Source organism: Carassius gibelio, chromosome B12 (assembly GCF_023724105.1).
Source record: "Carassius gibelio isolate Cgi1373 ecotype wild population from Czech Republic chromosome B12, carGib1.2-hapl.c, whole genome shotgun sequence".
NCBI classification, from domain to species: domain Eukaryota; kingdom Metazoa; phylum Chordata; class Actinopteri; order Cypriniformes; family Cyprinidae; genus Carassius; species Carassius gibelio.
Window position 1 is genome coordinate 1,732,603 of NC_068407.1, and position 25,040 is coordinate 1,757,642.

Consider the following 25,040-nt stretch of genomic DNA (forward strand, 5'->3'; position numbering starts at 1 on the left):
AAAAGTTTGTAAAACCCTCTTGTAACTAAGGAACCACAATAATTCTCAGAGAAAAGGCGATTTATGGGTTTACGCGGTTCGCTCTGATTCTAGGTCAGTATTTTTGCTGTAGTAATCAACATCCCGCTATGATTCATCACTGCTCTTCATCCGAGGCCAGAAGAAGTTTCTCAAGAGCAGTATTCATCCATCCATCCAGCCGAAATGTATTCGATTTCCTGTTATTTAGGACTGTGCTTTTAGGGTTCTGTCATTTTTATTAGCATCAAACTCAGAGCCCAGAATACTGAGAAAAGCCCTCTTGCAAAAACACATAAATATTCGGCAAAACATTAGGAGAAGACTCAAAATGTAGTTGGCCTCGAAGACAAAATCTGCTCTGAGATTTGTGCTAAAGGTTTAACAGGAAAATAAGAAGACATAAAACATGTTTTTTAAGCACAAAGCTAAAATGTCAACACTGGTGTATAAATGAAAACTCTTGGGAGCTGTTCGAGCAGGAAACGTTCCTGCATTTTGTTTTTCTACCTATACATTTCTTTGGCCACTACATTGCATCTTATGAACTTTGGAATGCATATTTAATAATCTGTGACGTTTTAATGAAATAAACTTTTTTATTTTAACTTTCTTGGTTTAACTTGTTGTACTAAAATAACTAAAACTGACATTTAAATTAATAAAAAAAAAAAAAAAAAAAAAAAAAAAACCCATCAAAAACACAGTAAAATTACTAAAACTTTACTTAAAATTTAAATGTAAAAAAAAATTTCATAATAAAAACTAATTCGGAACATTATAATAAAAACTGTCAAATAACACTGGCATGAATGTGTGCTTTTTAATTAAAAAAGGGTTATCCAAAATGCAGGGATTTTTGAGTTTTTGAAAAAAAAAAAATTGTTATTGATAATTCAAATGTAAATTAATAGAACATAATAAATAATGAAAATACAGATACAATAAAATATTAAATATTTTAGGCTATTTGTTTAGTTCCAGTTTTAGTTACTGTGGTTAAATTATTAAAATATCAGGGGACTACAAGCAATTTTAGATTTACTATTTAATAATATATAATTTATAATGTTTTAGATCAGATTCAAATTAGAAAAAAAACAGTTTGTGAATCTCAGTCAGGCATAAAACATTAAAACCGGTCTGTGAAGCCAATATGTGTCATATTTATGGCTATTTACCTGAATTACATCTTTTAAAATGATAGCGCACCCTTGAGTAACCTGTAAACAGACAATTTTATTGTACCAAAGACTTCAGTGAAGGCTTTAAAGACATACAAAGACTGTACACATTTACATGACTTATGAAAAAAAAGCAATGCATTGTATGGTGGAATAGTCCCGCCTTCTGAATAAAAGAGCCAATCACTAATCAGTAAAGTCATCGTGTCACTGCAGCTGCAGTTAGAAGCTTTGATTGGGGAATGTGTGTTTAACTGCAAATGCTCATTGGCTGGTCTAACCTGAAAAAAACGCTTTTTAATGTTATTTAAGCAAAATTTAGACAGTTGTCAGATTTCATTGGCGATTTCGAATATGAAATGTAATAGTAAGTTTGCTGCATTGCTTTGACGAATTTGATATTTCCCCATCCAAAGAAATAAAAGCTGTTACTTGCATGCCAGAAATAGTGTATAAAAGATGACACCTGAGTGAAATTACAAGGGACTTACAGGGATAGTTTGTCCAAAGGCCGAGCATTTGCACTTACACGTCTGTACTTGTGTAAAGTCTGGCCTGAAATGCATCATCTTACACAAACAAAGCTACATTACTCCACTTCACTTTCCCAATCTTTTGATTTTAAAATGTGATAGTTAAAACACCAAACACAATAACAGGACATGATATGAAGTCTATCGAATCAAGTTTTACTGCAAGGCTATTACACAGTCGCGTCCCGTCTAATCAGGCACATATGGGACAGTCTCGGCTCATTCGGAGAGAGGACAAAAGCCTCTTTCACCCGCGCAAGCACTCGGCTCCATTAGTGATGCATTCCTATTCAGACGAGGTCAAATTCCTTTTGCTCCTGGCTAATGGCTCGGAGAGACACGGACAGAGGAAGGCGACTGATGTCATAATGAGCCCGCAGACCCTACGACTGCATGAGAGCGGGACTAGGCCCTTCATCTTATAAGAATGTCTCCAAATGTTGGATTTTAGGCTTTTAGCGATGAGGACTGGAGCTGTAATGTGCTCTTTTATGTTGTGTCTCTTGCATAATATAATATGACAGAGATAGAGGCACAGAAAGAGCAAACAATCTGTCTATATGGCAACTGTAGCGTCTCTGAGAAGCCTAAAGACTCTTCTGATGTCTTGTGTTTGCCATGTGATGCTGTCGGGAATCTGTACGACTGAAAAATGCAACGTTTCTGTAAAATATGAAGCAGCAAACACGGATTTCAATGTTTCTTGAGCAGCAAATCAGCGCATTAGAATGATTTCTGAAGGATCATGTGACACTGAAGACTGAGAAGTAAACTCAGCTTTGTATCACAGGAATAAATTACAGAAAATTGTGATAATGTTTCAAATTTGTTACAGTTGTTACTGTATTTTTGAGCAAAGGAATGCAGTCTAACTGAATATAAGCCTACGCTGTAACATTAAAACCATAATTATTCCACATTTTTAACCAGTAATGTATGTATAGAGAGAGAAGATGTAATCCAGAGCCACATGAGGCTGCATGTTTGAGGCACATTCGTTCTGGAAAGAACTATTCCAGAACATTTATAACTAATGTCGTGTCATATCTTTCAAGGGCCGGCATGAGAACTGTGGAGTGAGAAGAAACACGAGTCCAAGACGGTGTCAGTGATTTCCTCTCCTCTGCAAAATCTGCTCCAGAAGTTTCTGCAAAAAAATAAATAATAATAATAATACAAAATAAATAAAAAGCCGTTGGTCAGTTTTATTCCAAACGTCCATCATTTGTGGTCAGCAACAGTTGGACACACTAAATGTTTTTGTAGAAACACATCATAATTAATACTAGATGTCTGGGTGATTCTTTTATCCCGTAGGGTGCTTTAAAGAGCAAATGCTGCATAAAACAAACAGTCATTGTAGTTTTAAGGAATTGTAGCATCTACTGTTTCTCATGTGAGTGTTGAAAGGTTCAGTTTGCAAAAATGTTCTCAATGGCACGTTCCCCACCAAGACTTTCCCTTCTGTAATATATGTGTTAAAGGAATAGTTTACTCAAAAATTAAAATTAGCTGAAAATATCCACACGCTCAGGCCATCCAAGATGTAGATGAGTTTGTTTCTTCATCAGATTTGGAGAAATGTAGCATTGCATCTCTTGCTCACCAATGGATGCTCTGCAGTGAATGGGTGCCGTCAGAATGAAAGCTATAGATCTTGATTTGTTTCTTACAAACATGTAGCTTTTCACTTCACAAGATGTTCACTGCTGGACTGGAGTGCTGGGGATTATTGTGATGTTTTTATCAGATGTTTGTACTCTCGTTCTGACGGCACCCATTCACTGCAGAGCATCCATTGGTGAGCAAGAGATGCAATGCTACATTTCTCCAAATCTGTTCAAATGAATAAATGAACTCATGGCCTGAGTATATGGTGAGTATATTTTCCAAATGTGCTTGATCAAGGACAGGATCAGATTTTCCAGGATGAGAGATGAATGTTCATCTCAACAGACGTATGTTGAGGAACTGGCCATAAAAAAAAAAAAGAGAGGGAATATTGGGAAAATGTCTAGCCTCATGACAGACACACACATTTACTGGCTGGCAATGATTTTACTGTCTGTGTGTGTGTGTGTGTGTGTGTGTGTGTGTGTGTGTGTGTGTGTGTGTTTGTGTGTGTTATCATCATGTGCATGTGCAGTGATTTCATTGGCAGTGGATGGGTGTTCATTCCTATGAACAGTTGCTCTATACACACACAGCACAATGAAGCTCTTTACAGCACTGCCAACCAGATAGCATTCAAAACACACACACACACACACAGAATATTTCCGTTATTCGTCTCTAACATACAGACCTTCACGCCACCATCATTATCATCAATAACTGAATGTTATCACTACATAATGCTGTTAGAACATGTACCATATAAATAAAGCATGAAACTTCAGCCATGTTCAGAACAGCATACTATCAAAACCTCTCTTATGATGAAACTAATGAAGGAGTTTATGATGAAACTGTTGGAAGAGTTGCCATATGACAAAAATACCTGAGCAGAATACATGTACATTTCTGTGTATATATATATATATATATATATATATATATATGACTGAGGCTGAGTAAGTCCAGATCTCTGGTGACTTTCTGAGCAACCTACAATAATATTCTGGTCCATAGCGACACCTGGTGGCCAGACTGTATTACACGTATACCGATGAGGTCACCATAGAATATTTATATATATATATATATATATATATATATATATATATATATATATATATATATATATATATATATATATATATATATATATTTATATAAATTTAAATTATGTTAACAATGGGTTCCATCATTATTTATCAGATTTTATTAATTGTTGTCTTTTTATTTACTTCAAATAATATATTGTTGTTACAGTACCATGTCTAAAACTATGGTATTTATTAAATATTAAACAATCAGATTCAAGTATTGGGAATCATCTATGAGCTGTAATATAACACACACACAAATTTGTTTTTGTGTAAAGTGTGTTCATCCAAAAAGGCATAATGGTTTTGATTATGTAGAAACTGTATATTCTATGGCCCTACACCAACCCTACACCTAACCCTAACCCTCACAGAAAACTTTGTGCATTTTTACTTTCTCAAAAAAACTCATTCTGTATGATTTATAAGTGTTTTGAAAAATGGGGACATGGGTTATGTCCTCATAAGTCACCCTCTCCTTGTAATACCTGTGTCATACCCATGTCATTATACAGAGTTGTGTCCTGATATGTCACAAAAACAACAGCACACACACACACACACACACACACACACAGACATCTGGCTCTGTTTCATCTGTGGTATGTTTCACCTTAATCTAATGCTCACAGGTTTTAATTAACCTCAGGATGTGATCAGAGAAATCCCGCTTTCATGCGGTGTCAGTAGAAGTCTGACACAGCTCACCCCCAGACACAGGTCAGTCTCCCATTAACGCTAACAACACTGAACTCTGACCCTGATGGATTTGGGTTTCAGGTCTGCTCTTGAGCCTTCAGAAAAGTGTGATGCCATCGTGTGTGGAGAACCAAACAACAGAAACAGGCGTTTCTCAAACTGGGGTGCATCAACTTATGAAAAGCTATAACAACTGAATCACAAAAATAGAATTTATTTATAATTAAGTGAATAATACAATTTAATAAAATCATTTTAAATAAAAATAAATCTAAATAAAACACTTTATTATGAATATTATACTAATTTGTATATAATATTAGATTTCCTGCATGTTATTATGATTTTTATTTTATTTTTTCATTTTTATTAATGGAAATAAAGATGAGAGCTTATATATATATATATTTATGTATACCTATTTATGTTTTTTTTTTCAGATAACACTAAACAGACCAACTTTTTTATTACAAATGAACCAAAACTAAAACTAAAACTGAAATAAAAATAATTTTAACATATTATAAATAAAACATTAAAATAAATTACATATTTCTATTATTTGAAAACAGACAAAAAAAACTACATAATTATTAAAGACAAAAACTAAAATATACTAAAATAACATCGTTGTGACATTCGTGTAACCCCATCCACTGCTAAATTTCATAGGGTTAAAATCGATATTTTCAATCAATATCTCTATCTATCTATCTATCTATCTATCTATCTATCTATCTATCTATCTATCTATCTATCTATCTATCTATCTATCTATCTATCTATCTATCTATCTATCTATCTATCTATATACTGTTACTGACTGTGTGCACCAGTTTTGGAGACCTTGTAAGGATTTATTCATCTCACTAAGTGTGAACAGCAATAACAGTGATGATTGACACAGCAAATAATAACATACACAAATGCTGGTCATAAGCTGCGTATCAAAAGCTTCATCCTGCGCAGAGCTGATTGTTACCAGTCAGTGTGATGTGTGTGAATGTGAAGACAGGCCTAGAAATGTGTTGAATATCCCTCTCTGCTCTCTGCGTCAGGGACTAGTCTATATTTAGAGCGGGTAAGAGCTGTTTAGGAACAAAATGCATCAGCCAAAATCAATCCGCACTGTTTAAGGGGCGGAACGGGCTTAGAGAAGGCATCCTCCTCCGGTCCGATTGAATTAGGGGAATTTTCTTATGATAAACACACACCTTGCGAAGCTGTATTGGAAAAGCTTCACTTTCAGGAATAATGCTGAGAATCTGATTCGTTGAACAGGTAACGCCTGTGCTGTGATGAGCAGTCTTCACTTCTAACTCCTCTAAACTGCTCTCAGATCAGTCCTACACGTCTGCAAACACTACATCTACATCTACCTTTTTAAAGAGCTCTGCCCGCAGCCTGTTGGTCCGAGATGCCAGTTTTCTTTTCTCCTCTTCTATTTTCCTCTTTTCTTCCTCTCTCCTCTTCTTCACATGAGGCAGCTGGTTATAACTCCTGTCAACCAAACGCATAGTTAGCATGCGTGACATTGTAGCTGCAGTTTATAAATGAGTACTTTAATAAAAAAAAAAGAAACAAGAAACAAAGATTTCATCCAAAGAAAAAGAATGTATCATATTTCTGTTGATCTTTTGTGAGATCAGAACACATCAGAGTCAGAATTAAGAAGCAAACTTTGTATATTTACACTGTTATCTGACATAACCGGCCGTGTTATTCAGTCATACACCACATCGGCGGCTTAAATCAAACTTCTGAACCCAGGCACTCATTCGTGCAGAATCCACCCAGCCGTGCATCAGAAGCACAGTGAGAGCAGATCTAATCAGATGAAGTTTCATTCAGCAGCAACAAAACAAATAAGCTGTGAAAAGCACAATCAGGACGGCCACACACACACACACAACACCTTCAATACAGATAGAACTGATACACCCGTGTGTGTGTGTGTGTGTGTGTGTGTGTGTGTCTGAAAGACAAATAAAGCAGGAAAGGTGTTTCTCAAAACAGGAACTGGCATGTTCTTTACCTCCTGGACCACAGCTGTAGACTCTTTCCCATGATGCTTCTGTCTTTGGATTTTACAAGGCTTTCTGCAGAACACACACACACACACACACACACACACACACACACACAATAAATGGGGTTTCTGCATAGACAAACTCTAATTTAATGACAAAATTATACTGGTGAAACAGTAGAATCTGTAATTAAATATATTGGTCAAACATCAACTTGTTATGGATCCCCAAAGATCTGAAAATAAATTGGTGCACCCATTTATTATTAATCTAAAATCAAGTCTCATCTTGAAAAATACACAAGAAGCAAGCCTTCTGTTCACAATATATCCTCTGCAGTGAAATACAGGAATAATCAAGCCAACATTATATGTATGCATGCAAAAGAAGTCCAACAGCTGTTATTTAAGCATTACACATATCTTTGCATGTTTCTGTAATATTTGTCTAATTTGATAATGCATTCAGCTGTCCATGTTTACAGCCATTAAGATTCTGTACGTGCACCGAATAAAACAATGAAAGGCCATGTGTTATACAGTGATTTCATCACAGAAGAACCCTTTAACCAGCCTAATGTGGTATGCTTTTCTCAAACTGATTTCTGCTGGTCAGGTTTGATGGTTTTAGATATTTAGAGCACAGGAGGAGAAACTACAGCAGCTCGAGTTGGCTTATATATAACATTTGTTTGCAATAATAATATAATATTATAATAATAATATTTTTACAACATCTTTAAACATGATTCATCAAATGAGAGTCAGTAATGCGTTTTATAATATTGCTAAAACTCCTAAAGCAAGCAATGTTGGTGATGCAGTTTTAACAGTGATCAGATGGGGGCGGTATTTCCTCTTTTAACAGCTGCTGATATTCTCTCCAGTGCTCTGAACAATCCCTGCTCTCATTTCAGATGCTGATTTGATAAGCACAGTCTGTCTGAATATTGAGGGCATGAAAGTGTTGTTCATTTTGACTGCGTCTGAACGTGTGTAAATGTGTTGATGCTGATAGTGTGTGCCGCACACCTCCGCTCTGGAGTGTCTGTGGTGAGCTGAGGGAGTTCTGCCTCTCCTGTGACCTTCTCTCCAGGGCTCGAACCCTGGCCTGTGAGCGCTGGATGAAATCAGGCCGTCTGCTCGCTAAAGCCTCCTGCACACACAGGACACACACTCTCCAAAAGAACCGTTCAATTCAGCGTTCAAAGTCTAATCCAAAACAAAGCTCTCGGTTTAAGATGGATGAGCAAAAGCTTCCTCATGGGAAACTATATGGATTTTCTATAATTAAATATAATTTTTAAATAGTACATATACAAATTGTGTGTTGCAAGGAGAAAGAGATTTTTTCCCTTTAGAATTCTGATATATATATATATATATATATATATATATATATATATATATATATATATATATATATATATATATATATATATATATATATATATAATAATGAATGCCTTCTGAAATGGCCTTTTTATTCTAAAAACATTTTCTTTTAGAGGTAGGGTTTTTAGTTGGTCTACAGTAATTACAAATGGTTTTATTGTATGTCCTCCTTTAGATCGCCAGTCAGTGAACCTCATTATTTTGGTGCAGAAGTACCTGCAAACAACAGAAGAGAGAAGAGTAACTCACACTAAGTGACAGTGGAGCCAAAGCAGTTTCAGAAAGGTCATTTTGGGACTCGAATGGGACAAAATCCACACATTGATCTGCTGGACATGTTTTTTTCTTTCCATCAGCACCAGCACTCTCTTCTTTGAGCTCTCTGTGTTCACTTTGCCGTATATCTTCTGATAAACACACTGATAAAGAGGAACAGTATTCAGTCATAAAACAACAGCTCACTTTGTATCAGAGGAATGGAGAAAAGCTCAAACTGTGTGAGATGCTCTAATACCAACATGACCAGAGTGTGCCCTCATCCTGCTAAACGTGAAGTTTGTGTTTGTGGAAGCCAAAGGTCAGGAGAGATCTGGTGTACCTGTTGTTGCTGTGTGGGATGTAGTTCGTCTCTGCTGGGCCTGCAGCTTTATGTTGGCGATAACCGCAGCAGCGTTCAGGGCCAGGACGGCGTCTGCGCTCAGATCAGCCGAGGTATCTGAAAACAAAGAGACTGTGCATCATCCAGAGCCTCAAACACACTGAACACGAGCAGCAAAAAACAATCGCTTGCAGCTATGCAAGCGGGATTTTTGTTGTTGCATTCAGAAATGTAAGTAATGCATGCTACGTTCTGTGTCAGAATGATGTATAGTTCTGCTTGGCCAAAATTACTGACATACTCGCAATGTTAAGCTAGAGAATGAAGCGAGTGAATTTGGAACGCATTTAGGTCTGGATCAACATATTTGACATATAGTTCACATATAGTTGTATGAAGGGTTAATCATTTAAGGTTTTATTTATTTATTTATTTATTTGTATTATTTTTTGTATAGTTCTGCTTGGCCAAACTAGGTCTGCATCAACATATTTGCATACAATATATTTTTGGTCTATGGACAGCTAGTAAGGAGTTCCAACAAGCTTACTTTATTTTCTATTCTATTCTATTTTAGAAATAAAAATGAAAACAAAACACATATAGTTGTATGAAGGGTTAATCATTTAAGGTTTTTTAAGGTCATAAATAAATGTAGAATAATACATTAATAATAATAAAATGTTTTCTAGATAACAGATAGATAGATAGATGGATGGATGGATGAATGGATGGATGGATGGATTATTTTTATATAAATTTTCTTTTATAAAATAAAAATATTTAAAAAATTATCTGGAAAGCATTATACTATTATATATATTATGCTATTTAATATATATTTATTTATACATTTTATTGTATTTATTAAATTATTTTTTAAATACAAAGATTTTTGAACATTGCAAGGAAGTATGGATGATAGATAGATCATGCAAAAAAATAAAAATAAATAACTAACTAACTAAATAAATAGTCATGATTTTCAATCTTTAGAATTCTGAAAAAAAAAAATGTCATCCTGAAATCCTGTATTTCAAAGGGAAAATAACTTTAAAATGTCTTAAAAACTAAAAAACAAGTCTAAAAAGTAAATGGCATTTTTTTTAAATGCAAAAATTCTAAATGTTTTTCTAAGCGACTTTATTTCAAACAGTAGTCATCTATGCATGTCCTCAGATAGTTAAATGAGTGTATGCATGTATTTCGGCGGCTGTCAGATCTCTCTCTGTGTGCAGCAGCTCTAAATTCCCACAGAAGCTCAAAAACCAGTATTGAAAGCAGGGTAGAAATAGATTATGCATGCAAGATGCGTGGGAAAATGAAAAGATGAGAAAACGCAAGACAGAAAGAGAGAGAAATCTCCCGTTTCAGGGCCGTCCAGCGCTACCGTGCGTATCTGCCGTGAAAAGCCTCAATTAAAAACCCCTGCTCTCTCGCACGATAATACTCATCCATTATACATCAAAGCGGCGCAGTGCAACCTCAGTCTACAGTGTGCTCGTGTGCGTCTACCGCCGAATATATCCACACGGGTTCTGCTGGTACCTGCTGCTTTTAGTAGTGTGAGAGGATTGATTCCTGAAACAGGTTCCTCACGACCCCACTCTTTCTTCACAATGCCCACCTCGCCACCGGAGGCCCAGCGCCTTCTTGCTTCGCCGATGCTGGATCTAACAAGGTCAATATTTGTCTTCTGGGGAACAGGAGAGCTCTGGTTATGAAACACTGGATGTGTAACTGCATTACTGCCAAGTTGTGTGCAGTTAAACAGACTTGCGTCGCAGCTGAGAGGCCGTCGAGGAGGCTTGGACGCTTTGGTGTCGCTCTCCCCTGCCGTGCTGATATCGTTTGGGTTGTTGAGGAAGAGAGACAGGCTAGATCTGTGCTGGCACCTCCATTGGTTTCCTCCTGGCTCTAGAGATATAGTTAACGGTTGGTTTGATGGTGAGGGATTGACTTTGGATTCATTATGGAGTCCTTCAGTGTAGCTGTGTCTGTATTTCGCTGGACTGAAACGCTCTCTCTGTTCAGTCAGTTTCACAATGGTTGCCTTTCTTCTCAATACTACGCCGTGGTCCTTCTCTTCACGATCAGAGCCAGAGGTCGAGGCGATGGTCTGGCTAGAAGTGCTTTTCATCCTCTGTTCAGTGACTTTGACCGCTAAAGCTTTTCTGTGTCCATCGGCGAGGCTGTTCATCGCTGGACTCGGAGGCTTGGAGTTTGTGTGCGTGACCTTCCTGGAAGTGATAGTGATGGACGATATCGAGGAGCTGAAGGACTCCGGCGCGCTTCCACGCCTGCGTGTGGGATCTCTCAACACGGGATGAGGTCCAGCGTGGCATGTGTCCATCTCGGCTTTCGGATTCCAGGCTTGCGGTCCATTTCGTCCTCCCTCAGAGCTCACGGATCCCGAAGCCTGGAAGCAAACAGATGAAATCCCTTGAATTGGGCTTTGTGTGGATGAAAGAAGTGCTCTCTGCCTCCTGTGTGCGGTGTATCCTGCCATATCCATAGCAACTGTATCAGTTTTGGGGGCAATTCAGTTAAGTTGGAACTCAAGGCACTTTTGTATTAAATTATGAGAATCACAGGAGAGTTTTAATCTTGCCTTACTTTCATAGAGCCCGAACTCACAAAATATAGTTGCTTGTGCATATGAAAACAGTACCACAGTATATTTCAAAGTACCATGGTGCCTTCATGGAATGGCATTCATAACCGTCAACTATTAAATTAAATATTTGAGTGTAAAACTAGAATGAAGAATGAAGAATGATGTGTCTATATATCTGGTTAAATCCAACGGTTATAAAACCAGAAGTATGCATTAAGAAAGAATATTTTGTACAGTACAATTTGAGTTCATGGCGTCTTTAAAATAAGCATTAGCATTTCTATAGATATGGAAATAGATATGTATTCATTCTTCAGCCCCACAACATCCTATTGGAGGAGGAAATAGTAAAAAGACTGGTATTATAATATATTTCCTCTGATTCACTAAAACCTCTGTTTAATCAAAAAACTTAATTTAATCAAACTGCAAAGAGATCAGCATTTGGTTTATTTTTTTGGTGTTTTTTTAAAACTGAAATACAATAAATAAAGTTAAAATAAATGTTAAAATAACATTTTCAATTAATTCATAAATAAATTGAGAGACTAAATCCTAATTCTGAAATCTGAAAATTCTTCTCAACGTCATATTTTTTTTACTTAAGAACTTCTTTAAGAAGTATTTTTATAGAAAATGTTTCTTCTTATCTGTATAAACTATAAAAGTACTTTCACTTTGCTGCTGTACCTATGTTACTTATGCAATATTTCATATTTGAGTGTAAAACTGAATGTTTAAACTAGAGGAGAGAACTTGATTTTATACATTTAAATCCGATTGATACAAGACCAGGAACATGTCAGTTTTGGCATTTACAGTGTTTCTAAATGAAAGACTGCTGAGGAACAGAAGCACAGCGCAGACAAACCTAATCAAAGATTTGAAATATTTGTTTAGTGCTTCATGAACATCTACATTTCCACTTCAGATCCGCACGACTTACACTACACTTATGTTCTTGGCAAATGCTTACATAAAAAATCAACTTGGGCCCAGACCGGGTCTGCAGAAAATCCAATGGGTTTAAACATGGTAGCAAACCGTGTTAAATATGTTTCTACAACACTATACTTGTATTTCAGCAAAAATGCATTACATTTCTACATTTTTTAAATAAATGCTGTTCTTACACACTTATTTGAATCAGCACATCAACAATATATCACCCACAGAATGAATCAGCACATCCGTTTTCAACATTATTAATAATAAGCAATGTTTTAGAGAAGCAAATCATCATATTAGATTGATTTCTGAAGATCACTGAAGACTGGGGGAATAATGCTGGAATAAATAACATTTGAACATATATTCGCATAGAAAACAGTTCTTTTAAACTGTAATAATATTTCACTATATACAGTTATTAATACAGTTTAAAGATAAATGCAGTCTTGATGAGCTTAAGGGATGTCTTTAAAAATATATATATTTTTTTGAATGTTTAAAAAAAAAAAAACATTTTTTAAACAATAATACTAAATTCCATTTGTTAAAAAAAGGAAAAAAAATAATGAAGGGTGGAGTTAGTGAAAATAGATTTGCACTATTTGCATTATTCAGACCATGTTCTTTTGAATCACAAATTTATATCAAGAGCAGCAAGGCTTTATTAACTATATAATCATACAAATCTATGTTATCGGTGTCTTTTGGGTAAATTCTGTATTTATAGCATGTAGGACAACAAGCAGGCATCTCTCTGTTTGGTGGCCGAGAGACTCAAAATCCATTTGAATAGTGGAGAAAATATTTCACACTGAAGCACTGGGACAATATGTGATTTTAAGCAAAATTAAAGAATAACATGATTTACACAGGACAAAATGTAACATTATTTCTGCTTTGTCTCTCAGATACCTGAGATATAAAACATGAATAAATGCAATGGATTTTCACATGCTACAATGAACCCCAAACAGAAACTGTACTGTACAATAATCACTTTTCTGAAAGGTGCATGCATACTTTATAATACATGAGCAGTGATGGGAAGATTACTCTGGAAAAGTAATAAGTTACAGATTTCAAGTTATTTATTTAAAATGTAACAAGTAGTGTAACTATTTCAGTGACTCTGTTTTTGAAATCAAATCCTTGCATAGCTATGACAGGAAACACCGGCATTTAACAACTGGAAAAAATAACTGTTAATATTAAATAAAAAGCATATGCATAAACGCTAACAGGAAGTAAAACAGTAATCGAATAAGCTTGTGTCATATTCTAAACTCCTGAAATATCGGTGTCTCATATTTTAAAGCAGGCAATGCAATTTGGGAAAGAAATCAATCAATATGCAGACGTTATCCCCTTTGTAAGCATTAGTATTTTAAATGATGTAATTCTGTTACATGTAACTAATTACTCTCCACCTACTGTACATGAGAGGGTTGCAACTTCAATAATATCTGCCTACTGGGTTTTGAGTATTGCAGACGAACATAGGATTATATAATATAATTAAGACCAAAGAGAACAAAACACTAACAAACTCAGAGCAGTTCATTATTCCTGTGTAAAGCAGTGTTTTCAGGACAGTGTTAGTGTTAGTTATTCTCACCTGATGAAAGACGGATGGTGTTTTTTCAGGTGTGCTCCAGGATCTAAAGCCAACGGGTTCAGGCCTTGAAGTTTCCCTGTCTGAATAAAACACAAAAAGGCCACTTTGAGGTGCATTTTCCGCGTTTTGCATTGAGAAATGGAATATAAAGCCAACTAGAGAGTTTCTTTTTGTGTATGATATGTTTCCTGCCACTCCTGTGTCACAATAAGGCCGATCTCCCTGCTGTGTGTGTTTACACTGTCAACAGAGGTCTGCTTAGAGCGACTTAACCTCATCACTTACAGGTGTCATGAAGACAGAGAGCGAGCGGGAGAGATCTCCATCTGACAGACCCGGCTGTGATGGATCGTTCTCCGTCAGTGTTACCATGGAGACACAGTCTCAGCATCTTCTGACAGCGAAGGTGGCAAGCTAACTATTTCTTGCCGTCGGTTTTTTAGGCAAGTAATCGCTCTTCACACTGGCAGCTGACACCTGACAGGCTCCTATTTTCCCAGCATGCTCCTGGTTCGTGGGGCACACACTCTTGTCAGCTGCTCAGGTGTTGTGTGTCAGATTCTGCGTAGTACTGTATTTATGCATTCACACTGTCGTAATTACCAGTGGGAAAATCTGGGAAGCTCTGGCTTTCCGAGTTGAGGGGGTGTCATTTAAAAGTTGTGGGAGAAACAAATTGATTTGGATTCAAATGAAAGCTGAAGTGTGTAATTTCTGTCTCGTGAGCTTTATCATATAAAACTGCAAACATAATGACTGTTTTCAAACAATACTGAACAGTCTCCATCTGCTATTGGTCAGCCAGCAGATAGCCCCGCCCCCGAACAAATCCATTGGTTGAGGATAGTTGAATAATTTGTAGCAGTATATGAATGATGTAATAAATACAGCATCAATTACACAAGGACTGCACGGTTCATTAAAATGAACATAAATAGTGATACTGCTTACTATGATTGATGATTAAAAATTGATTGATTATTACTATTATATAAGCTGAAATACTATTTTTTTTTCATAAAACTCTTTTAAAACTCTTAATTTTACAGTAAAGTATTATAGTATCTCATTTTTTCTTATTTTTTTTTATTTCACAATACAATAAATATCATTTTATTGATATTTGTACAGTAAAATATTGCAATAATAATTTAATGATTTTCTAATTTATAATAATAATAGTAATAATAATTTCTTTCTCTTCTTCTTCTTCTTCTTCTTCTTCTTCTTCTTCTTATTATTATTATTATTATTATTATTATTTTATATTGATATATTATCGCATATTTGTTCGGTCAGCTTGTGCAGCCCTAAAAAACATATATTGTGTTTCAGAAAAATTGCAAAGTTGAGCAATAGAAAGTTATTCACCTAAAAAATTTTTTTAGAAAAAAGGAAAAGAGGGGCTAAAAAAAGGGATTTTCCCTAAAAGTTTCTTTAATTACCTTTAACAGCATGCAATTTGCTCCAGAATCGAAGCAGAAATCATTTCATATCCACCATTGTTTTGAGATTCAACAGACAGGTGATCTGGCAACACATTGTTAAGTGTTTGTCATTGACCACAAATCACTGTTTACAGCTGAAGAACGGTCTTCTCTCTCTCTCTCTCTCTCTCTCTCTCTCACACACACACACACACACACACGGATCAGCATGACACTTATGTCCTCTCAGAGTAACACACCATCTGGAACTGGTGAAAAAAAAAAAAAAAAGAAAACAAGAGCGAGAGAAATTCCCAAACATTTCTGTTGTAAACACTCGTGCGGGGAGCAAGTGCTCATCGTCCCTGTATCTCTGCCTCCTCCTCCTCTCTCCCTCGACTCGGTCCTGCTCTCACGGCTGTAATTACAGTGATGCTGCGGCAGCATCATTATACACTCGTCACCTGCTGACAGACCCCAGAGAACAGATCCCTGGAGTGCTGAGAGGATGACAGCACTGAGGGAACCACCGCATGAGACTGAAAACCTAATACTGCTCTGTCCCTGACTCCAACCAATCTGCTTCTGAACCAAAACCATCCATTTCTGTGTCCAAACAGTCTTCCCTTGACTCCAAACAATCTGTCTCTGGCTCTAAACAATATGAACGGCTACCAAAACTCATCCCAGACTCCTCTGACTCCAAACACTTAACTTTGACTCCAAACACTTTCCAGTAAACACTCTGCTCTGACTCCAAAAAGCCTTTATGTAAGGTAAAATAACTTCATTTCATCAAAATACAAAGAGATCAGGAACTGATGTATGTTTTTATTGTTGTTTTATGCTGAAGCACAATAAAAAATTCAACTAATTAAGAAACTCACTTTCTCTGCATCTTTTTTTTTCACAACAGAGTCACAACAAATTCTTCTTAGCTGTAGTTTTCTTCTTATTTTCGAACTAAGAATATTTGTTTACCCAAATAATATATTCCTGAGATAAAACTTTAGAAGAACCCAGATCTTTAAAAGAATGTTCTTAAAAATCATTGAAAATAACTTCAAGTATTTACTCATTAGAAAATGACTTGTGCATGTGTTTGTATATATTCTTCTTTTTTGAGAATTTAAGTGCTTACCTTAGGAATTTAAAGGTATTTTTTTCCTAAGAACATTTTTTTTTTTTTTAAATCAGGCCTCTCAAAATTGCATCACTTACTTTTTTACACTTATGGACATGATGTAGTCATGCAATAATGAATAGGATATCCCTGAAATTTCCCGGCTAACCCAAACCGCTCCTAATATGAATCATTATTGTATCTTTCCACAGAATATCACAGAACACTGATTATTTCATGCACTTGTTCAGTAATGCCATTTTGTTTACTTTTTACTCCCAAAATCTTTCATAGTGCAACTTTAGAAACATTGATGATATGCACAACTTAGATGTCTGCATGAAGTAATTCACTGTATTTACCTTATAACACCAGTGTGTAAAGTAAACTAAATTCACCAGTGTCCTTGGCCAAGGTGTTCATTCAGAAATGTAATATGTCATCTTAGTCAATACGCACCATTTGGTCTTGGTCCATTAAGTTTGGCAGGAGAGCTGAGCAACACTGGAGTGATGGGAGACTTCAGTTTCTGCTCAAAGAACACACAGACTTCAGATGTAGAAAAAACAGATAACATGAATGTGATTTCATTAGATAACAGATCCTGCAATGTTTGAAAGCATGTGCTGCTTGGTTTGATATCTACTGATCGAATGCAATGACTAAAGTAGTCTACTAAAGTTAAAGTCTGACTTAAAGTAGTCCACCCCATAAATAAAAAAATACTGAAAATGTATTCACTCTCAAAGACATCCAAGAAGTAGATTAGGTTGTTTCTTCATGGAAACAGATTGGGAAAACTTTCACTCGTCAATGGCAGTGAATGGGTGCCGTCAGAACGAGAGTCCAAGCAGCTGATAAATCATATTGATAAAACAATAATCCACACCACTCCAGTCCATAAATTAAAAAAGTGATATGTAAGAAAAAAAAAATCATAATTTTTATTTTCCAAATATTTGAGTTCCTTAGCCATAATAATTCTTTCTGCAGTGAAAAAGTCATCTAGTCTGAATTAGGAGAGAAATTTGCCCAGATCAAGCACCATTTACAAGCAAAAACAGTTATGTGAGTGGATTTTAATGTGAGAGACAACAGGACATGGACTTTTTTACTGGACGAAGCATTATAGACCCATATTTTTGGCCAAAAGCAATGGTCTGAAGTTAAGAACGTCTTGATGTATACATTTCTTCCAAACTTCACATGATGTTAACTGATGGACTGGAGTGGTGTGGATTACCTGTGTATTATTGTGCTGTTTGACTCTCATTCTGACGGCACCCATTCACTGCAGAGCATCCATTGGTAAGCAAGTGATGTAATGCTATATATATATACAATGCAGTTCTGATGAGGAAACAAACTCATTTTTATATTGGATGGCCAAATGGTGAGTACATAGTCAGCAAATTATCATTTTTGAATGAACTATTTCTTTAAGTGTCCAAATGCTAAGCTTAAACATAAAATGACTGAAGTGGAAAGATTTGAGCGATTCACAAATGCTATTGGATTTGTTTCTCTCCTCTGGGCGCCGCAGCACTGTTGTGATCCTGTTGTTGGCTCAGATGCGGTTGGATCTATTCGTTCCTAAATCTGTCCCGAATGGATCCAAGGACCTGCTGACAGAGCGGTTTTATCTCGACTTCACGCAGCATCCAGACAGCCACTGAAGTTCACGTACTTGACAGTCATCCAGAGATTTCTCTCTTTCCCTTCTTTCAGTTTTCTGTTGCGCTCTCTCTTTCTGGCATCAGTTGGCACTAAGGTAAATCAGGTCTGAGAGCTTGGCTCTTCATTTTCGGGGTTTGTTCCCAGTAGAGCTGAGAGTGATTGTTGTGTGGTGTACAGCGGTGGCAGAAAGTCTGGGACTCTGAAGGCTTTTATCTCCAGTCTGGATGACTCAATCGCTTTAAAATTCTGGCCAAAAAAAGTTTTCCACTGTACAATTTGTGTGATTCAGTGAAACTGTCTCACGAAACTCTCACAGATAATTTTTCATTATATTTAGAATCTTATTTTCATTAAAAAACTGCAGCCTTCTGAAATGTAAAATTTGAAAGATGAATCTAAATGATTTAGTGGATATCTGATAAGTCGGATAATACGCAAGAACAATTTTCTTCTCCAAAGAGCATATAAGCCATTATCAAGGGACATTTTAAAACCATTCAGAAAGTAATTTATAACTCCAACTCTCTTTGTCTGAACTGAATATTAGAATACATCATACTGGACAGTGTATATTGGCTTTTAAAGTATGTACATTATGTATCTGACCTGTTTCATTTTCTGCAACCGTTATTGATTTAGAGAAGTAACAGCAGATCTCTCCCAACAAGACACATGATTTAAGGAATAACCTTAAATATGAGCAACAGTGATGATTGCCTTAGAACCATTAATGTTAAATATGTTAGTACAGCAGTACATTGTTCTCACATGACCTCATTATTTTGCATGGCTAATTCGGCAAAAGTGGCATGCAGTCTTGGAATGTTATTCAGAATTCTGAAATTAATTTTGTGCAAAGATGTCATACAAATTAAAATGAAAATATACAAAAATTTAAAATTAAATAAAATAAAAAATCTGAAAACAAGGCATACAGAGGCAGATCTACGGGGTTGCAAAGGGTGTGCAGGAAATATATCAGTGCATCTGTCTGCAGTTTCTCGGAGAAAAGAGGTTGATAAGCAGTTAGCAGTGAGTTTAGAGGTAAGTTTGTCACCAAGTCGAAATAAGCAGACAGTTAACCCTGCAACACCCACATTGTTACCTTATTTACATCCACAATACTTTGTTGTCTCATTGAATTTTTATATGATCTTCAGGTCAGGTCTAACGTTAGTCTAGCTCTATGTGTGTGTTTAAACTACTGCTGTCACAAAATTGGCATGCATCCACTTTCCCAGCATCTATGACTATGCAATTTTGAAAAATGGTCGACATGCCAAATTAAACTGAGATATCTAAGCAGTGTCGTAAGCTGGTGATGCACAAGCACTGCACGTTTGACTCACATGGACACCATTTATCAACAACATGACCGTTTCCTCTCTGGCTGACCATGCATTTTGCAGTTAGCCCTACATGACTGAAATTCTACTCAGTCACAACAAGTAAAAGTAGCCCTTTACTTTCAAACCCTACTCAGAGTAGGCTACCAGTCTAGACATGCTTAGTGCATGAGATGTAATGTAATTGGTTAGATTCCAGTTAAATATGTCACTGGGTTTGCTGGTTTACAGAAAGCTGAGGCCAACACCAGCATCTGATGCATGATTAACCGAATTTTTCTTAGTAGCTTATGCATTTTGAAATGTAAATGTTTAAATCTCCTGGGGAGTCCAAATCCCCCAAGAATTGCTTTTCCACACAGTACAATTTAGGTATAGACTACACAGACTGTTGATAGTGATTACACAGAGAAAGGGTCCAAAATTCACAAATTGAGACCCACACCATCCAAAAACCCAGCTACATCTCTGATTTGACTCCCACTCTGTGTAATATAGTGAAGAGAACAAAACACATTCAATGAAAACCGTAGGATTTTAAATTATGAATAATGTCCATGAACCCCCTCCATGAAAAAAAAAAAATCTCTAGCTCCGCCCCTGAAGTCCTATGATATAAATAATAATTATGATAAATGTAACAAGTAATTTATTATTCTACATTAATGTTAAAGTAATTTATTATCCTACATGTTCTCTGAAAATAAACTTCCTGCTGTGACATCACTTCCCTTTCCTGTTATTCTTTCTTACCTGGCACCTGCTGTTGTCAAGGCGGTTGTCAGAGATGTCTGTGAGTATCACATGTCTCTGTGTGGGCAGCCAGCCGAAGCGAACCGGAGCGAGAGCACAGAACTGAGCTCTTTCTGCAGCGCGAGCAGCTTTAATGTGAACAGACTCCAGGCTGCTCGAGGAGCTTTCACACACTCTGGGACAGACGCTAGGGGTCTGATTCCTCCTGCGCAGAGGGGAAACATCAGGACACAGTGGGTTACCTCCCGCTGTATCTTTCGGGAGAACTGGGATTGATACCGTCCTGTCCACAAACTGAGGTATTTGATTCTGAAGCCGACGTGATTGATGTCTCTCTAGTGTCTGAAACCATTTGTCCATCCTGACACCCTCTATGCAGCTCAGTGGACGAGCTCTGCGAGGGGGCTCATTGGCCTGCGCCGCGGGGCCCTCATAATAACCTCGCTCCCCAGGCCTCCTCCATGATGAGGACCTGCGAAGGAAACTCGTGCTGTTTTTTCCAGCTGCACCATGGGGCTGAAGTAGCTGCCGCCAGCCCTCGGGCTTCACGTCCTCCATAATAAACTCTGAGAAAGACATTGAAAATGGATCATGAAGGGATAGTTCACCCAAAAATTAAATTTTGCCATTCATTTACTGGCCCTTCAGGCCAAGATGTAGGTGAATAATAGAACAGTTAAGAAGATTTTCATCTGAAACCGTGGTCCTTGGCGATTCATTAAATACATTAAATAGTCAGTGGCTGCACATTTTTGAAAAAAAAAAAAAAAGAATATCAAGAAACACAAAATTATTACTCATTACTCCTGACGATATATTGAGGTCTTAGGAAGCAAAATGATAGTCTGAGCAAGAAAGAGATCATTATTTACAACATTATAACCTGTAATCCACAGCCTTAGGCAAAGCGGGAAATATGATTCTTTTCCACAAACTGATTCTTTTGGAAAGTTCATTTCAATGACTTGGTTCACTGGCTTGTAATCATGCAATGATGAAACATATACATAGTTATATTTTTATTGAAGCACCTAATACTTTCCAAAGCATATAAAATGAAGAAACTAGTCTTCATCAGCTCATCTGTTTACATAAACCATAAAAAACCATCAAAACTTTCATTTGGTCCCTTCATTCAAGTGCTCGGGTCTCCTCAGTTCAGTGACTGTTGGAGGAACTAAAGCACACATCATGGGATCAGACACACCACTAATTGGCTCATTTTGAGTCCGAGTGACTGTTAGATGTCTGAAAGTGAGTTTTGATTAAGTAACTTGTAGATCTGTGCTGTTTCAGATGATTCAGTCCAATTTGGTGAACTGATTCATTCAATTCAGTAACAATAACTGGTTCAAAATAATTATTTGTTTGCAAAATGGACATAACTCTGTCTACCTAAACTATGGATTATAGGAAATAATGTTGTAAATAATGTTTTGTTTCTTGCACAGACCGATCGTTTTGCTTCATAAGAGATAAATGCATGATTGAGCAGCCTTTGACTTGCGTCTAATAGGACCATGGATTCAGCTAAAAATCTTCTTTCCTATTTCACTAAGAAAAAAGGCACCTACATCTTGGATGGCCCGAAGGTGAGTAAATTAACATCAAATTTTCATTTTTTGTGAAATGTCGCTTTAAGAACAAGAAAGCACACCTTAATTGAGTGTTTCAGAACACTATGTTTTGTCAACACACATGCACATCCACGTTTTTTTTTAGTAAACAAATACACCAAAACACTTTAAAAATATCAATTCTCTGAGCTGCTTTCAGATTTTTCTATTGCTTTTGGTAAATAGTTTGATAGATTTTTTTACAGTGACTTCCTAATTGAGCTCAGACTGCTTAGTCAATACAGTCCTACACAAACACACTTAAAAAGCCAATACTCAACAAGCTGACATGACAGTGTGCACGGTAAGCAGAGCAGTTTACCTGCGTCACACGGCTCTGAAGAGGACGACACAATTTGACTTCAAGAGGCGATATCACTGTGACAATCCCAGCATTCCTTCCATGTCTCCTTCTCTCACAGTCTGAAGAGGGGCCACTGGTGCCGTCTCCTCTCAGCCATGACTAGAAATGTTTGTGCTGGTCTGAAGGAACAAAAGACTTACAGAGCGACTTTTATTTTTCACTGGAAGAGAGATGTGTGTGTCAGTGTGAGTGTGTATTTGCTTGCAGCCAGTAAATACCCCCTTTTTCAACCTGGACATGTTGTCTTGGAATTGTTTTGTTTACTCTTAGAGATGCCTTGCAGTCACAAAGTAGTCTACAGTTTAACACAGATAACCTAAAGTGGAAAAGCATTATCTGGGTAAACTGTATACTTTGTACTACTCGCATTTTATTCTCTTTCAGTGTTTTTATAAAGGAAAAGGAAACTAGAACATATTTGGAGAGTGCAAAACTCACTGCCACAATGGATTTTGTGGGTGGTTTGACAAGCTAATGAGTGGGTGGTTGCTAGCTAGTTGCTTGCTAGTCAAAAAGCTCCAACTTTTCCCCTACTATATATGGTGAAAAACTGTATTGGACATTACGTTTTAATTTTACGGTAGTACACCGAAAAAGAAATATCGTCCGCAGTAAATAACCGTAAATTGACATTCCCAGAATTCCCTGTGTTACATTTCAAATTGGATGTTTTTTGTTGTTGGAAATGACTATGTTTCCTCTTATTATTTTTTTTCTTATCAGTTTTGTACAACAGAGCTGTATGTTACAGCTAATGTTGTTAAATGAATGTTTATTGCATTATTTCAGATGTGTGTGAATTACACTGTGCACCTTCTCTGTATTTTAGTATTTAAAAGCTGCTTGTGATGGGCTTTGGTTTATCATGTGACTTACTTATCATCATCCGCTTTGGTGACTATCAGTGTATTACAAAGGAACAAAACTGATTTCAGTCCTTCAATTGGTTGGTTTGTTGACATTATATCGGTTAATGAAATTACGGTATTTAAATGTAAATTTAATTTAAACATTAAAATGTGACCCTGGAGCACAAAAGCAGTCATAAGTAGCACAGGCATATTTGTAGCAATAGCCAACAATACACTGTATAGGTCAAGTTTATGGATATTTCTTTTATGCCAAAAATCATTAGGTTATTAAATATAGGTCATGTTTCCATGAAGATATTTTGTAAATTTCCTACCGTAAATATATCAAAATCTAATTTTTGATTAGTAATGTGCATTGCTAAGAATTTTTCTATACAAATTTAAAGGCTATTTTCTCAATATTTACATTTGTTTTGCACCCTCAGATTACGGATATTCAAATAGTTGTATCTCAGCCAAATATTGTCCTATCCAAACAAACATTACATCAATGGAAGCCAATTTACTCTTGTGACTGGTTTTGTTGTCCCAAATGTTGCTGCCATTTTTTTTACGGTACAATTCTGGCAACTACAGCTGCCATTTTTTTACCATAAAATTTACAGATTTACACTACTGATGAAAAAAAAAACTTGCTTCATGTTTATTGCAAAAAAATCTTTAAAAAAAGTACTATGACACTACCATGGTCAGTGAAGGTATAAGATTATTAGATTAAAAAAAAAAAAATTGCATATCAGGATGGAACCACATCGCAACACCCTGGCAATGAACCACATTGTTCTAGCTTTAAATCTGAGAGTTTTTCACATGCAAACACCAAAATCTATTTTTCGAAGTCATACTGTACTGACATGTGGTAAGAAGCACACCATGTAAAACACACAGTGCTTCTGCTATCCCGTGGTTTTGGAGCAGGACATGTGATGGCCTTCAGGCGATAAGTGCTTCAGGGAGATGAATCAGATGATGAGATTGTTCATGTTTGTGTCGGGACACCCACATGATCTCTCAAGACCACAAAAACACATCTTCAGGGTGAATAAGCTCTGTTCCAGAATTTCTGGACACAACCCATCCGTTCTGCTGCTTCAGGATCAGGATCAACAGCCCTTTAACCTGTAAGAGAAATCACAAGTGAGATCTCTTGGAAGGTGCTGCTGTCTGTATTTATGTATTTACTGCTGTACTAAAGCATAAAAATACCGTACATGTTTGCAAATATTTAGGAAACATGCTAAATTCACATAATTGTTTCTAAGAAAACCAATGCTACAGCCAGTTATTTTACTTTTAAAAAACTTGGCGGAAAACACAGTGTATTGCAGCAATGGAAGCCAGCAAATGAAGTAGGTCAGAGATGACAGATTCTACCTGAACTAATAAGCCTTGGCATCTATCAAAAAAAGCTCCTCTTTGTAATCTATCATTGTCCTCAATCTGGCAACCCGCATAAGCAGGAGGGCAGGAGAAACAACTCTTTCCAATATTTTGAATTTGGACTGCGGTTTCCAT

General features: G+C 36.5%; 1 protein-coding gene across 1 annotated transcript; it reads right to left on the minus strand.

Annotated features, from left to right (window-relative positions):
• Positions 1–1,237: 1,237 nt before the first annotated feature.
• Positions 1,238–22,799, minus strand: cb12h10orf90 (chromosome B12 C10orf90 homolog). The gene is made up of 11 exons (XM_052570155.1): positions 22,612–22,799; positions 20,674–21,239; positions 17,357–17,426; positions 14,348–14,427; positions 10,713–11,583; positions 9,165–9,281; positions 8,816–8,985; positions 8,204–8,327; positions 7,178–7,241; positions 6,522–6,642; positions 1,238–2,882 (listed from the first exon to the last, which is right to left on the minus strand). The coding sequence occupies exons 2-11, from the start codon at positions 21,229–21,231 to the stop codon at positions 2,841–2,843; spliced, it is 2,217 nt and encodes a 738-aa protein (XP_052426115.1). The 5' UTR covers positions 21,232–21,239; positions 22,612–22,799; the 3' UTR covers positions 1,238–2,840.
• Between the last annotated feature and the right edge of the window lie 2,241 nt (positions 22,800–25,040).

What these genes read in the sequence shown, in the direction of transcription:
- cb12h10orf90 (XM_052570155.1), bottom strand. Translation starts at nt 21,231, where the DNA reads ATGGAGGACGTGAAGCCCGAGGGCTGGCGGCAGCTACTTCAGCCCCAT. An exon ending in TTGACAACAGCAGGTGCCAG is followed by an intron (nt 17,427 to 20,673) that starts GTAAGAAAGAAT and finishes TTCTTTGAGCAG; the next exon opens with AAACTGAAGTCTCCCATCAC. An exon ending in TGGCTCCACTGTCACTTAGT is followed by an intron (nt 8,328 to 8,815) that starts GTGAGTTACTCT and finishes CTGTGTGTGCAG; the next exon opens with GAGGCTTTAGCGAGCAGACG.